At 44.7% G+C, this 16466-nt stretch overlaps 1 protein-coding gene across 1 annotated transcript; it reads left to right on the forward strand.

The window, feature by feature from the left end:
- Window positions 1-8442: 8442 nt before the first annotated feature.
- Window positions 8443-15570, forward strand: LOC122942399 (oocyte zinc finger protein XlCOF7.1-like). Its single transcript, XM_044300006.1, has 7 exons — window positions 8443-8459; window positions 10785-10920; window positions 11179-11343; window positions 11424-11547; window positions 11631-11719; window positions 12341-12458; window positions 14294-15570. The coding sequence occupies exons 2-7, from the start codon at window positions 10843-10845 to the stop codon at window positions 15136-15138; spliced, it is 1419 nt and encodes a 472-aa protein (XP_044155941.1). The 5' UTR covers window positions 8443-8459; window positions 10785-10842; the 3' UTR covers window positions 15139-15570.
- The last annotated feature ends 896 nt before the right edge of the window (window positions 15571-16466 follow it).

Genomic DNA, 16466 nt, shown 5'->3' on the forward strand with positions numbered 1-16466 from the left:
CAGGGGGAGCCTGAGTGACTTCCTTGGTTTTAAGGTGTTTACTCCACTGCAGTTCATGCTTTGCATGCAGGTGCCTGGTCATGCAGGTTGTGCTCAGGTTCAGAACGTTAATGCCTCGCTTCAGGCTCTGATGGCACAGCGTGCAAACCACTCGGGTCTTGTCGTCAGCACATTGTTTGAAGAAGTGCCATGCCAGGGAACTCCTTGAAGCTGCCTTTGGGGTGCTCGGTCCCAGATGGCGGCGGTCAGTAGCAGGCGGAGTCTCTTGGCGGCGGGTGTTCTGCTTTTGCCCACTGCTCCCTCTTTTGCTACGCTGTTGGCTCGGTCTCACCACTGCCTCTTCCTCCGAACTGTGAAAGTCAGTGGCACGACCTTCATTCCATGTGGGGTCTAGGACCTCATCGTCCCCTGCATCGTCTTCCACCCAGTCTTGATCCCTGACCTCCTGTTCAGTCTGCACACTGCAGAAAGACGCAGCAGTTGGCACCTGTGTTTCGTCATCATCAGAGACATGCTGAGGTGGTATTCCCATGTCCTCATCATCAGGAAACATAAGTGGTTGTGCGTCAGTGCATTCTATGTCTTTCACCGCTGGGGAAGGGCTAGGTGGATGCCCTTGGGAAACCCTGCCAGCGGAGTCTTCAAACAGCATAAGAGACTGCTGCATAACTTGAGGCTCAGACAGTTTCCCTGGTATGCATGGGGGTGATGTGACAGACTGATGGGGTTGGTTTTCAGGCGCCATCTGTGCGCTTTCTGCAGAAGACTGGGTGGGAGATAATGTGAACGTGCTGGATCCACTGTCGGCCACCCAATTGACTAATGCCTGTACCTGCTCAGGCCTTACCATCCTTAGAACGGCATTGGGCCCCACCATATATCACTGTAAATTCTGGCGGCTACTGGGACCTGAGGTAGTTGGTACACTAGGACGTGTGGATGTGGCAGAACGGCCACGTCCTCTCCCAGCACCAGAGGGTCCACTAACACCACCACGACCATGTCCACGTCCGCGTCCCTTACTAGATGTTTTTCTCATTGTTATGGTTCACCACAACAACAAATATATTATTTGGCCCAATGTATTGTATTCAAATTCAGCGGGATATAAATTTGAGGCCTAGTATTTAGGCGCTGGGTGACCGGTATGGATTTAGTGACAGAATTAGACTTGGAAATGCACAGAAGCGTGTGTGTGAAGTTATTCTGAATGACCCTATGTGCACCTTGAATATTATATACCCTTTTTGGGATAGATTTCAAATAGCTCTGATATAGCAGGAACCACTAAATTATGAAATTGCTAAATTGGGAATTGTATTTCAACCCAGAACAAAAAATGTGCTTTGACGGACACTAAATATCTTGCCCAGCAACAACAGTACAGCGGTAACGAGAGATTTAGCAGGATATAAATTTGAGGCCTAGTATTTAGGCGCTGGGTGACAGGTATGGGTTTAGTGACAGAATTAGACTTGGAAATACACAGTAGAGGGTGTGTGTGAAGTTATTCTGAATGACCCTATGTGCACCTTGAATATTATATACCCTTTTTGGGATAGATTTCAAATAGCTCTGATATAGCAGGAACCACTAAATTATGAAATTGCTAAATTGGGAATTGTATTTCAACCCAGAACAAAAAATGTGCTTTGACGGACACTAAATATCTTTCCAAGCAACAACAGTACAGCGGTAACGAGAGATTTAGCAGGATATAAATTTGAGGCCTAGTATTTAGGCGCTGGGTGACAGGTATGGGTTTAGTGACAGAATTAGACTTGGAAATACACAGTAGCGGGTGTGTGTGAAGTTATTCTGAATGACCCAATGTGCACCTTGAATATTATATACCCTTTTAGGGATAGATTTCAAATAGCTCTGATATAGCAGAAACCACTAAATTATGAAATTGCTAAATTGGGAATTGTATTTCAACCCAGAACAAAAAATGTGCTTTGACGGACACTAAATAACTTTCCCAGCTACAACAGGACAGCGGTAACGAGAGATTTAGCAGGATATAAATTTGAGGCCTAGTATTTAGGCGCTGGGTGACAGGTATGGGTTTAGTGACAGAATTAGACTTGGAAATACACAGTAGCGGGTGTGTGTGAAGTTATTCTGAATGACCCAATGTGCACCTTGAATATTATATACCCTTTTAGGGATAGATTTCAAATAGCTCTGATATAGCAGAAACCACTAAATTATGAAATTGCTAAATTGGGAATTGTATTTCAACCCAGAACAAAAAATGTGCTTTGACGGACACTAAATAACTTTCCCAGCTACAACAGGACAGCGGTAACGAGAGATTTAGCAGGATATAAATTTGAGGCCTAGTATTTAGGCGCTGGGTGACAGGTATGGGTTTAGTGACAGAATTAGACTTGGAAATACACAGTAGCGGGTGTGTGTGAAGTTATTCTGAATGACCCAATGTGCACCTTGAATATTATATACCCTTTTAGGGATAGATTTCAAATAGCTCTGATATAGCAGAAACCACTAAATTATGAAATTGCTAAATTGGGAATTGTACTTCAACCCAGAACAAAAAATGTGCTTTGACGGACACTAAATAACTTTCCCAGCTACAACAGGACAGCGGTAACGAGAGATTTAGCAGGATATAAATTTGAGGCCTAGTATTTAGGCGCTGGGTGACAGGTATGGGTTTAGTGACAGAATTAGACTTGGAAATACACAGTAGCGGGTGTGTGTGAAGTTATTCTGAATGACCCAATGTGCACCTTGAATATTATATACCCTTTTAGGGATAGATTTCAAATAGCTCTGATATAGCAGAAACCACTAAATTATGAAATTGCTAAATTGGGAATTGTACTTCAACCCAGAACAAAAAATGTGCTTTGACGGACACTAAATAACTTTCCCAGCTACAACAGGACAGCGGTAACGAGAGATTTAGCAGGATATAAATTTGAGGCCTAGTATTTAGGCGCTGGGTGACAGGTATGGGTTTAGTGACAGAATTAGACTTGGAAATACACAGTAGCGGGTGTGTGTGAAGTTATTCTGAATGACCCAATGTGCACCTTCAATATTATATACCCTTTTAGGGATAGATTTCAAATAGCTCTGATATAGCAGAAACCACTAAATTATGAAATTGCTAAATTGGGAATTGTACTTCAACCCAGAACAAAAAATGTGCTTTGACGGACACTAAATAACTTTCCCAGCTACAACAGGACAGCGGTAACGAGAGATTTAGCAGGATATAAATTTGAGGCCTAGTATTTAGGCGCTGGGTGACAGGTATGGGTTTAGTGACAGAATTAGACTTGAAAATACACAGTAGCGGGTGTGTGTGAAGTTATTCTGAATGACCCAATGTGCACCTTGAATATTATATACCCTTTTAGGGATAGATTTCAAATAGCTCTGATATAGCAGAAACCACTAAATTATGAAATTGCTAAATTGGGAATTGTACTTCAACCCAGAACAAAAAATGTGCTTTGACGGACACTAAATAACTTTCCCAGCTACAACAGGACAGCGGTAACGAGAGATTTAGCGGGATATAAATTTGAGGCCTAGTATTTAGGCGCTGGGTGACCGGTATGGATTTAGTGACAGAATTAGACTGGGATATGGCCAAAAAATAACCACACTATTGCTGGTTAAATGCACTTGGTGACGGGCGCAGCTTGCCCCTGATGTAGTATATGGCCAAAAAATGAACAGACTATTGCTGGTTAAATGCACTTGGTGTCACAGCTTGACCAACCACACTACTGAGGGTTAAATGCACTTGGTGACGGGCGCAGCTTGCCCCTGATGTAGTATATGGCCAAAAAATAAACAGACTATTGCTGGTTAAATGCACTTGGTGTGACAGCTTCACCCTGATGTAGGCTTTAGCCAGAAAACAACCACACCATTGAGGGTTAAATGCACTTGGTGACAGGCGCAGCTTGCCCCTGATTTTGTATATGGCCAAAAAATGAACAGACTATTGCTGGTTAAATGCACTTGGTGTGACAGCTTCACCCTGATGTAGGCTTTAGCCAAAAAACAACCACACCATTGAGGGTTAAATGCACTTGGTGACAGGCGCAGCTTGCCCCTGATTTTGTATATGGCCAAAAAATGAACAGACTATTGCTGGTTAAATGCACTTGGTGTGACAGCTTCACCCTGATGTAGGCTTTAGCCAAAAAACAACCACACCATTGAGGGTTAAATGCACTTGGTGACAGGCGCAGCTTGCCCCTGATTTTGTATATGGCCAAAAAATGAACAGACTATTGCTGGTTAAATGCACTTGGTGTGACAGCTTCACCCTGATGTAGGCTTTAGCCAAAAAACAACCACACCATTGAGGGTTAAATGCACTTGGTCGCAGCTTGTGCTGGCGCACCACAAGACACAAAATGGCCGCCGATCACCCCAGAAAAATGTGACTGACAAACGGTCTGGGCAGCCTAAAAACAGTGAGCAATTGAGGATCAGCAGCTCAATGATCCACAGCTGCAGATCGATCAGTTAATCAAGTCCTTTGGAGGAGTTAATCTGCCTAATCTCGCCCTACTGTCGCAGCCGCAACCTCTCCCTACGCTAATCAGAGCAGAGTGACGGGCGGCGCTATGTGACTCCAGCTTAAATAGAGGCTGGGTCACATGCTGCTCTGGCCAATCACAGCCATGCCAATAGTAGGCATGGCTGTGACGGCCTCTTGGGGCAAGTAGTATGACGCTTGTTGATTGGCTGCTTTGCAGCCTTTCAAAAAGCGCCAAGAAAGCGTCACAAAAGCGCGAAGAAAGCGAAGAACACCGAACCCGAACCCGGACTTTTACGAAAATGTCCGGGTTCGGGTCCGTGTCACGGACACCCCAAAATTCGGTACGAACCCGAACTATACAGTTCGAGTTCGCTCATCCCTAGTTATCACCAACATACAGTAATAATATATCAATCACCAATATTATATTCAACATACACTTAATTCAGGCAAAGACCTGCCAAAGGGTGATGCATGGCTATACTACTCGGCGTCCCCCTCCACGTGTGTCAGCGCGGTCCGGGTTTCCGGCAGCAGCGCTGACATGGCTTCCGGTGAGAGCGCTTGAGAGCTTCAGGTCACATGACCTGCGGAACTTCCGGCCACATGACTTGCGGAGCGTCCCGTTGCTAACCAACCGCACTCTTCAGCGCTATAGTGTATTGGCAAACGGGAGATACCGTGGTAACTTGACTCTAGAAGTAGTTTCACCTATGCACTGCCTACATTAGCACCCCATTTGTCGATAAATCGTTAATCTAAATAAAACACTTGTGTTATTAGTCTTCATTGAAAGACTGATTGATACCGCCAGGAGAGGAGGCATAACCCTGTATGAAGTAAGGGCAGTATAAAAACCAGGACCAATGGAATGCCAATGAGTATATCTACATATGGGTAGGTTAGGTGACCGCTGACAGGCACTGAATATAACGTGGCAAATGGTTACAAATGGTAACAAACCCCACCATTCATACCAGAGGACCGTTCATGTAAGGCCCATCATCCCATGGCCTCCGTCCAGGATGATGGGGCTATCGGTCCATAGATTGCCATTCGCTCAAGGGTAAAAGAGGGAAGCCCATCTCTCTTCACGCCCCTCTTTATCATAGGTCCGTATTTCGGTCCTTAGTCAGTTCGTGGGTTGTACCACATATATAGAAATAACCACGTCAGAATATATAAACAAGACTATCTCAGCAGACTCCGACCTCATACCCTATTAGGCCAAAACCGGGCCTATCATATAGAGCAGGCATGCTCAACCTGCGTCCCTCCAGCTGTTGTAAAACTACAACTCCCACAATGCCCCGCTGTAGCCTGATAGCTGTATGCTGTTCGGGCATGCTGGGAGTTGTAGTTTTGCAACAGCTGGAGGGCCGCAGGTTGAGTATGCCTGATATGAAGTGTCTAAATACCAATTCATATATACCACACTTCATATAACAAAGGTACCTCCAAACTGCTGTTGCATTCATCCAGTTGTCAAATAATGAGATGAGACACGAAATTGATCATCGATGTAGATGACCGATGGATTTTCACATTATTACTGTAGGGACACTACTACTAAGAAATATTACTATTGGTGGGACTTTTGGGGAGCACTATTACTAGGGGGGGCACTCTGGCACAGTATCAGCTTAGCACAATTATTTTTGGGGGTATTATGTGTACACTATTAGTGTTGGACAGTATTTGCTGGGTGCAGTTAATTTTTTAGGGCACTTTGCCAAATTTTATTGAAGGGAGCACTAGCTGTGCGGTACTAGTATTTTCAGGGGGACTATTTCTGCAGTATAGTATTGGGGAGCACAGCGGGCACAGTATGGGGTGTTCAGAAGGTGGGAGGATGATGGAAAAGTAGGAAACAGGCTAGTTTCACACTAGCGGCAGGGAAGTCCGGCAGGCTGTTCCGGTGGGTGAACAGCCTGTCGGATCCGTCCTGCCGCTAGTTCACGTGTGCCCCCGGACTGCCGCTCCGACATGCAGTACTTCTAGTCCGGCTGCCTCTCGCCGTGCGCTGCCATCGGCACTCCGCCCCCATTATAGTCAATGGGGATGGAGCGGCAGTCCGGGGGCACACGTGAACTAGCGGCAGGACGGATACTAGGGTATGTGCACTCTATTACCCTGGATGTAAGAGGTATGTGCACTGTATGACCCTGGATGTAAGAGGTATGTGCGCTGTATTACCCTGGATGTAAGAGGTATGAGGCGCTGTATTACCCTGGATGTAAGAGGTATGAGGCGCTGTATTACCCTGGATGTAAGAGGTATGAGGCGCTGTATTACCCTGGATGTAAGAGGTATGAGGTGCTGTATTACCCTGGATGTAAGAGGTATGTGCACTCTATTACCCTGGATGTAAGAGGTATGTGCGCTGTATTACCCTGGATGTAAGAGGTATGTGCACTCTATTACCCTGGATGTAAGAGGTATGAGGCGCTGTATTACCCTGGATGTAAGAGGTATGAGGCGCTGTATTACCCTGGATGTAAGAGATATGTGCACTCTATTACCCTGGATGTAAGAGGTATGAGGCGCTGTATTACCCTGGATGTAAGAGGTATGAGGCGCTGTATTACCCTGGATGTAAGAGGTATGTGCACTCTATTACCCTGGATGTAAGAGGTATGAGGTGCTGTATTACCCTGGATGTAAGAGGTATGAGGCGCTGTATGACCCTGGATGTAAGAGATATGTGCACTCTATTACCCTGGATGTAAGAGGTATGAGGCGCTGTATTACCCTGGATGTAAGAGGTATGGGGCGCTGTATTACCCTGGATATAAGAGGTATGGAGCGCTGTATTACACTGGATGTAAGAGGTATGGGGCGCTGTATTACCCTGGATGTAAGAGGTATGGGGCGCTGTATTACCCTGGATGTAAGAGGTATGTGCACTCTATTACCCTGGATGTAAGAGGTATGAGGCGCTGTATTACCCTGGATGTAAGAGGTATGGGCGCTGTATTACCCTGGATGTAAGAGGTATGGGCGCTGTATTACCCTGGATGTAAGAGGTATGTGCACTCTATTACCCTGGATGTAAGAGGTATGAGGCGCTGTATTACCCTGGATGTAAGAGGTATAAGGTGCTGTATTACCCTGGATGTAAGAGGTATGTGCACTCTATTACCCTGGATGTAAGAGGTATGGGGCGCTGTATTACCCTGGATGTAAGAGGTATGAGGCGCTGTATTACCCTGGATGTAAGAGGTATGAGGCGCTGTATTACCCTGGATGTAAGAGGTATGTGCACTCTATTACCCTGGATGTAAGAGGTATGAGGCGCTGTATGACCCTGGATGTAAGAGGTATGAGGCGCTGTATTACCCTGGATGTAAGAGGTATGAGGCGCTGTATTACCCTGGATGTAAGAGGTATGTGCACTCTATTACCCTGGATGTAAGAGGTATGAGGCGCTTTATGACCCTGGATGTAAGAGGTATGAGGCGTTTTAATTTTCGCCTCAGCAGGAAGGCTAGGTGCAGCCCTGGTGATAAATTATGTGAACCTTTAGAATTAGCAGATAATTTGTCGGGTCGGATGTCTTCAGTCAATGTGATGACTATCGGGTCAGAGGGCGCAACCTGTTTTATGTACAGAACAGGGATCTATCAAAGTCTGATCTTCACAACACGGGTTTGTGGAAGCGTAACGTGGTGCGAAGGAGATTTGTGAGGACCTGACACAGGAGCAGCTTTCAGCGGGAATGTTGTTGGATGTATCTGACACACACACACACAGCTCTGCTACATCCACACTGTGAACATCCTGATCCTACACACAAACCTCCCACCATCCAGCACTGCACACACTGAGGTAACTGATCATGTGATCCCTGACTCCACCCCCTGACTGATCACATGACTGTGACATCATCCCAGGTCCTGTAAGCACAGACTCTCAACGGATGCCGGTACAGGGAGATCTCCTTCGTAGTCACCCCACTTATTAACCCCTTCATATCTGCCTTGGTTTGAGCCTCAAGGACCAAGCATTTTTAATTGCTATTTTTTATTTATTAATTTTTTTATTTTTACATTCTAGAAGCCAGAACTTTATGAATCTCCATTCAGTGTTGATGTACAACGGCTTTGTACTCATTTAGTTATTTTTGTTATGGAATGAGTTTTTTTTTTTTCAGTTGTGCCGTATTTGGGTACTTATCGCTAATTGATGATATTTTTGTTTAACTTTTTTCTCTTAGAAGGAATTGGGAAAAAATAGCAATTCTGTCATTTTTTTTAATTTTATGCCTTTTCGCCGTGGTGCACAAATAATTATTGTATGCTAGCAGCCGATAGCAGCGATGCGTACGTCGCGACATAATTGTTTTTATACTCCAAGAGCCATACTTTTTTTTTTTCGTTTTCTGTTGCTGTAGCCGTCCAAAGGCTTTTTTATTTTTATTTTTCCTAATTCAGTCTGCTTTTATTTTATTTTTGGGGGATGGAAAGAATAATTTTCATCTTCTTTTTTGCATTTTATTTTTCCCTAGTTCCCTGTGCAGTGTAAATAACGTGTTTACGTTTATATTCGGGTCGTTATGAAGGCGGTGATGTCGTATCGGTGCAGGGGTTTTAGCACTTTTGCAAAACCACTTATTATGGGGAAAAATCAGTTTTATTTTTAAACTGCACAAATGCATTTTAATCTGGCTGATGCCGCATTAGGATTTGCCGCTCGTTCTGCAGGTGACGCGGGCGCAGTAAGTGTGTGTGATCAGGAGCAGCAGTAATCTGGAGCCGCGCTGTAATAACGGAGGTCGGGGGAGGCTTTGATCTTCACCATTTAGCTCCTACTGTCCTGTCGTGGGGTGTCGGTGGTTACCATGGCAGCCAGGGGTCTAACAAATGATTCCCACGTCTCCCATCAATGTCTGCCTAGTAGGACACACCAGAGACACGGCCTAATAGCTTGTCTATCACTACTACACTAAGGGTGGGTTCACACTAGCGTTATGGAGTCCGTTAACAGGGTTATAACGGAACATAACAGAATCTGTAAGACGGAAGGACTGATCTGTTTTGCTGCCCATAGACTTGCATTATGACGGAATGCAAAACGGACGCCTTTAAAAGGCATTCCGTCCTAGTAGAAGTCTATGGGAATCAAAACGGATCCGTCTGGTTCCCGTTATGCAAGACGGAAAACAAAGGACAGGACTTTGTTTTCCGTGTTGCATAACGGGACCCAGACGGATCCGTTATGTTTTCCCATAGGCTTCCATTAGGACGGAGCAAAACGGAATGCCTCCTATGGATTCCGTTATAACAGGGTTATAAGCCATAACAGACTCCATAACACTAGTGTGAACCCACCCTAACAGGCAATAAAGCTTTGGAATACTAAGGATTATAGCAGTCGAGCGCTGTTCGTCCTGTTTCGGCGTGTGCAAGAAGGACGCTCGCTCTCCTCTGCTGGAGTAAACTACGGGAACACCGCTCAGGACAAGCTTCCTGCAGTCCTCAGAAAACAGATTGCGGAATATCCACATCCAATCTGCTGCCGTGTCTGAAAGAAAGCAGACCCTGGGTGAACCGGGCTTAAAGGGGTATTCTGGTTATAGGACGTTATCACCTATCTGTCAGATCAGTGTGGGTCTCCCACCAATCACGAGAATGGGGGTCCCTTACCCCCTGTAGCCCCCCCCCAGAAATGAACAGAGTTTCTGTGGGAGTTCCAGAAATAGTACAGCGCTCACCTATCTCAAGAATTACCATAGAAATAAATGGAGAGGCCGCACGCATGCCGGACCCTCCGCTCTACAGATAAAGATGCATCAGAACCACAGAAGAGACGAGCTTCAGGGTAGTCACGACTACTTCACCTTCTGGCTTCATCAGGGGTTGAATCTGCATTCTAAGGACTGAATGAAGTTTGGTCTGAGCGGTGTAGCCGTAGTTTACAGTAACGAGCATCTTTCCTTAACAGCCCAAGTTAAAGGGGCGTTCCCATTTATCTACAGTATATTCTACAAATGTCTGATAAGTGCGTGTCATTTTTTGAAGAACAGGGACCCAGTGTGACTGGCCGGGAAAGGAGAGCTGAGGTGGGTCTCTCTCCATTCACTTACAAAACACTTCAGAAACTAGCCGAGCAGTGACGCATGCACTGCCACCGCTCCATTTCTGGCCAGGGGACATGGGATCCCATTCTTTAGATATGAGTGAGCCCTCGTTGTGGGTGCTGCATCTATTGGCCATTTATGTGTACATTGTTTTATTTTCTTTCCATTCAGGTTCGTAGATTGTAGGATCCTCTCCGTGGATATCTTCTACGTGAGATCATTTTCCTGGATGGACAGTGACAGGGACAAGATGGCGGAGAGAATATTAAATCTCATCCTGGAGATCCTCTTCCGCCTTACCGGAGAGGTGAGAGTTTATGACTCTGATGTCCCTTTATATTAGGTTGTGTTCACACCTGTGTTGGGGTCACCTTTAGGAGTTCTTACCAATCCAGATACACCGATTCCATCATAAATGCTGGAGAAAATAATGCAATGTGCTGAGAGACCATCATGTCATCGATTCTGTGATGGAACAGAACAATGGAATTAATAAATGCAGATGTGAACAGATGGAAATGGGTGTAGAGCTGTGAGATTTACTGATGTGTCTCCCCTTAACCAGGAATACACCGTGGTGAAGAAGACCTCTAGTGAGCGCTGTCAGGCCCCGGTGTCTGGAGGATTGGGAGGAACCGTGATTCCAATTCACCCCCTGATATATGAGGAGATCAATAAAGAGAAGATCCTAGAGCTCACCCACAAGATGATTGAGCTTCTGACTGGAGAGGTGACACCACGGGGAATGCTGGGACATTATACAGGAACGCTATGGAGGGATCTGGGTGATGACTATCATTGTGTTGTCAGGTTCCTATAAGGTGTCAGGACGTCACCATCTATTTCTCCATGGAGGAGTGGGAGTATATAGAAGGACACAAGGATCTCTACAAGGACATCATGATGGAGAATCACTGGCCCCTCACATCACCAGGTAATAGATATGACTGAATACACACGTCCTTTGAGTAATTGTATGTTAAGAATTAATCCAGTCACTGTGTGTATCTCCTACAGCGAGATCCAGTAAGAGAACAGCACCGGGGAGATGTCCCAGTCTACAGGATGGTTCAGAAGAATATAACAATGTCCCACGGGATCATCAGGTAGATGGAGATAAAGTCTCATAAAATATACTCCATGATTGATCAGTATAGAGGTGATAATGAAAAGCTCTATGAGCTTTCCCAGGCCAGAAGAGAAGAGTAGGGGTCCCGGGACAGAGCCTTGAGAAGGCCAAGCCCGTGGGATGAGAAAGTTTGTAATGGGAAGCAGTGACGTACATAGAGAAGTAAGGGCCCCATAGCAAGGATCAAACCAGGCCCCCTACACAGGACAGAAGGGTTTCTGCCTAAACCCCTTTCAATGACCCTTGTTCCTTTAGAGCAGGCATGTCCAAACTGCGGCCCTCCAGCTGTTGCAAAACTACAACTCCCAGCATGCCTGATAGCTTACAGCTATTAGGGCATGCTGGGAGTTGTAGTTTTGCAACAGCTGGAGGGCCGCAGTTTGGACGTGCCTGCTTTAGAGGGTAAAGTCGTGACCAAGTTTTCACCCCCAATAAAAGACAAGATGATCCCAACTGGGCCCCCTCCTGCCCTGGGCCCCATAGCAGTCGCATGGTCTGCCACTATGGTAGTTATGCCCCTGATGGGAGGTAATGGATGTAAAACGTTCCCCATGGCTACTTGGACTGTGTGGTGATTTTTACAATATTTGTTTCTCAGCTTTTGGATCAGGGTAATCGGAAGCAGAGTGATGCTGCGGCCATAATGAAAGAGGAGGAGACCTATGTGAGCGGTAATGAGCAGTGCAACGGAAACCTTCCTAAAGACAACCGCCCAGGTGAGGAATGACCACAAAATGCAGACAAGAGTCATGATTCTACTCATTCAAAACGAATTACAAAAGTCTGCATATGTCCTGGAGTTTCTGTACAACATATAGTCTAAAAGTAGTATGACTACAATACAGGTGTGGAGAATTAACCCCTTAGTGACCACCCATACGCCATTTTACGGCGGCCACTAAGAGGCCTTAGGCTGGGCCAGTCTAAGCGCTGCACGGGGGACCCATGAGAGCCGCGGGCCTCCTGTAACAACCCGGACCAGCAGGAGTCCCGCGGGCAATGGCGCCCACCGCATGTAAAGCACTGACAGAGGGAGCAGACACTCTTTGTCTCCCATCAGCCCCAAGCCGGCCTTGAGTAGTTTCCAGCAGGCTGTGCCTCGCTGGCGCGGTCTGCTGGTCAATGTCAGTATAGCATTGACATTAAAATGCAATGCACTATAGCAGGGATGCTCAACCTGCGGCCCTCCAGCTGTTGTAAAACTACAACTCCCACGATGCCCTTTTGTAGGATGATAGCTGTAGGCTGTCAGGGAATGATGGGAGTTGCAGTTTTGCAACAGCTGGAGAGCCGCAGGTTGAGCATGCCTGCACTATAGGATAATGCATTGCATTTTAAAATCCAAATGAATATTGTGTTCCCTTGTGGGACTATTAAGTGGTAAAAAATTTTTTTTATTAAATAAATAAAAAATCCCTAAAAAAAATCAGCTTTTTTTCATTAAAAATACTCTTTACTAAAATAATAATAATCTCCCCCATATGTTTGGTATTGCCGCGTCCATAACGGCCCCGACTACATAAATATTATGTAAATTATCCCCTACTGTGAACGCCGTAAAAAAAAAAAATTAAAAAAAATGACAGAATTGCTAATTTATTCTTAGTTGCCACTTAATAATAGCGATCGAAAAGTGTAATTTACTCCAAAATGATACCAATGAAAAATACAACTTGTCCCGCAAAAATCAAGCCCTCCCACAACTCCATAGAAAGAAAAATAAAAAAGTTATGGGTGTTGGGAAGCCGCAAAATTTGTAAAATGTAAAATCCGGGTATCACTGTGGTCACGTCACATGATCCATGGTGATGGATCATGTGACAGACCATGTGATAAGCGCAAGGTCCCCATACCGATCGTGCTGTAGTTCAGACAAGGTGGTTGTCGGCTGCTGTACATGGGAGAGATCCATCACCCCATCCAGTCCTAGACATTCTAAATGAGGGAGACATCTGGTGATTGAGCTGGCCAAATTTTTCATTACAAATATCATTAATTTATTATCTATATTTTTGCTGATCCGTATAGCCGTTCTGCAAATTACAGAGAATGTCCTATTCTTGTCCAGAACATATATGACAATAGCCCTTTTTTAATGATGGGAGTGAGAAAAATATGGAATACATATGAAAGGTATCTGTTTTTTTTGAGGACTTAAATGCTGACACGGCTGGTGTGCATGAAGCCTTTTTCTGCCAGGTTCTGCTCCTGCAAGAGCTGCGGTGATGGAGCTTCGCATTTAGTTGCTTCACAGCCCTTCCCCTCTGCTCTGAGTGACAGCGGTGGCATCCAACCAGGAAAAATCTACAGCTGTCACTCAGAAAGCAGGGGCTGTGAAGCAGCTCAATGCAAAGAGCAGAGAACACTTCATAGTGAAGCTCTACCTCCATGGCACTTACAGTATAAGAGCCTGGCAGAATAAAAGTTCATATTCACACTACTCCTGATAATATAAGCTCTGTAAAAGATATGTGTGTGATGCCCCAAGCTGGTGAAGGTTAATTTATAATGTTATCCACAAATAATAAAAAATGTGTTTTATTCTTGGCAGATGATTGTACCAGGAGCTCAGAAGGACATCCGATATCTTCAGATTCTAAAGCAGATAATCCTGGTATCATACTAGATACATATGAAGAGTACGCCATTATACCCGATATAGCCTTATTGGGTGTTAAACATCAAAGAGCAGAGGTGAAGCCATTTTCATGTTCACAATGTGGAAAATGTTTTAGCCACAAATCAGATCTTGTTAAACACCAGAGAATTCACACGGGGGAGAAGCCTTTTTCATGTTCAGAATGTGGGAAGTGTTTTACCCAGAGACCACATCTTTTAAAACATCAGAGAATTCACACGGGGGAGAAGCCATTTTCGTGTGCTGAATGTGGAAAATGTTTCAACCAGAAATCCGATCTCATTCCACATGGGAGAATTCACACGGGGACGAAGCCTTTTCAGTGTTCAGAATGTGGGAAATGTTTCACAATTAAAGCAAATCTTGCTAAACATAAGAGAAGCCACACCGGGGTGAAGCCCTTTTCATGTTTTCAGTGTGGTAAATGTTTTACAGATAAATCAAATCTTGTCAAACATGAAAGACGTCACACGGGGGCGAAGCCGTTTTCATGTACAGACTGCAAGAAATATTTTAACCAGAAATCACACCTTGTTACACATCGGAGAATTCACACAGGAGAGAAACCATTTAAATGCTCCGATTGTGGCAAATGTTTTATTCGGAAAGCAAACCTTGTTGAGCATCTGAGAAGTCACACAGGGGAGAAGCCGTATTCATGTTCTGGATGTGGGAAATGCTTTACGAAAAAATCTGATCTTGTTAGGCATCAGAAAATTCACACAAGGGATAAGCCCTGGAAAAGCAAGTCTTCTTGATGTCATAAACATGAAAAACACAAGGCCAACGCCATAGTCATTTTCTGAATCCCGCTTTAATTATACAGAATATACCTGTAGAACAGGTGTAATATACTTACTATTCTGAAGTTGCATGGATCGGCTTCTGAGTACTTGTAATTACACTACGGTGCTGCTGCAAAGGGAGATGATGCATAGTGTGATGAAGAGAACCTTGGGGGTGTCGGATGTTGGACCTCTGTCAATCAAGTATTGATGACCTAACCTCAAAACCCCTTTAAGGTTGCTTTGTGGTACCTGTTGTGTTCTGGAAAAGCCCTTTAAAGGAACACTCCTGGAAAAGCAGATACATTGGGAACAGGGGTCGATTGGCCATAGACCTTACAGGGAAATTTCCTGGTGGGCCGATGCCCAGGGGGCCGCCTGAGCCTGCCAGTGGAGGTTTTTGGGGATGTATTTTGTGCTGCTGGCAGTATTTTGTGATGGACTGTGGTATTTGGCTCTGTTGGGGTGGTATAATGTGCACGATGTGCTGCCCCATAGAAATGAATGGGTCCGCAATTCCGTTCCGCAAAATGCGAAAATAAATTGCGGACGTGTGAATGGAGCCTTACTAGTCCTAGTGTAGGATGATCTAAAGATGCCAGAAATGTATCAATGTGACTCCGGTTGGAGGATGAATCTCGTTCACGGCTGGAAATTCTGTCTAACTTTACCCCAACTATTGGTTGGCTTACTTTGGATGAAATTTTGTACTGCAGTTTTGGCAAAGTTTTTGCATCTTAGGTCACACCACTTTCCAGCTAAGTGAGCTAGGTGTACCACATTTTATAAAAAGGTAGATGCAATCACATTAGTTAATGTCATCCATTGTGTTATACCTAGTGCAGGGCTCGAAGGGGCGGGGGATGGTTTCTCCATTTGATGTTCTTTGACCCTATGTGTCGTGCCCCACCCCTGCTGACATTGCCCTGGGCATAGCACAGTCAATCAGTTTTTCTGGAATCTTCCCTAAAACATCTGAGAACTCTTCAGTGAAGTCACCATTTTCCTTTGTTCAACTTGTTTTATTGACAAATAGTATAAAAACTGCAACAATTACAAAGGAAAGTCACACATCATCCAAGAGACCGGGAAAGCGCTGAGGACGTGTGCAATTACCAAGATGTGTCTGCATCCAGAAAGAAAATGGGATCCAGATAACGTGGACATGGAATATTTCATATGAATATAGATATAACTGCATCTCAAAGCTTGTAACTAAATTTTATAAATGTTTTTTATATATTTTTACAGAGTTATTTTTACCCACACAGAAAAGAACAGAACTTTATAAACAGAAGTAA

This window comes from Bufo gargarizans, chromosome 6 (genome assembly GCF_014858855.1).
Source record: "Bufo gargarizans isolate SCDJY-AF-19 chromosome 6, ASM1485885v1, whole genome shotgun sequence".
NCBI classification, from domain to species: Eukaryota; Metazoa; Chordata; class Amphibia; order Anura; family Bufonidae; genus Bufo; species Bufo gargarizans.

Bases quoted from the DNA above. Each gene is read 5' to 3' on its own strand.
- LOC122942399 (XM_044300006.1), top strand. From the start codon at position 10,843: ATGGACAGTGACAGGGACAAGATGGCGGAGAGAATATTAAATCTCATC. The intron at 11,548-11,630 runs GTAATAGATATG...TATCTCCTACAG, and splicing joins CTGGCCCCTCACATCACCAG to CGAGATCCAGTAAGAGAACA. The intron at 11,720-12,340 runs GTAGATGGAGAT...TTTGTTTCTCAG, and splicing joins ATGTCCCACGGGATCATCAG to CTTTTGGATCAGGGTAATCG.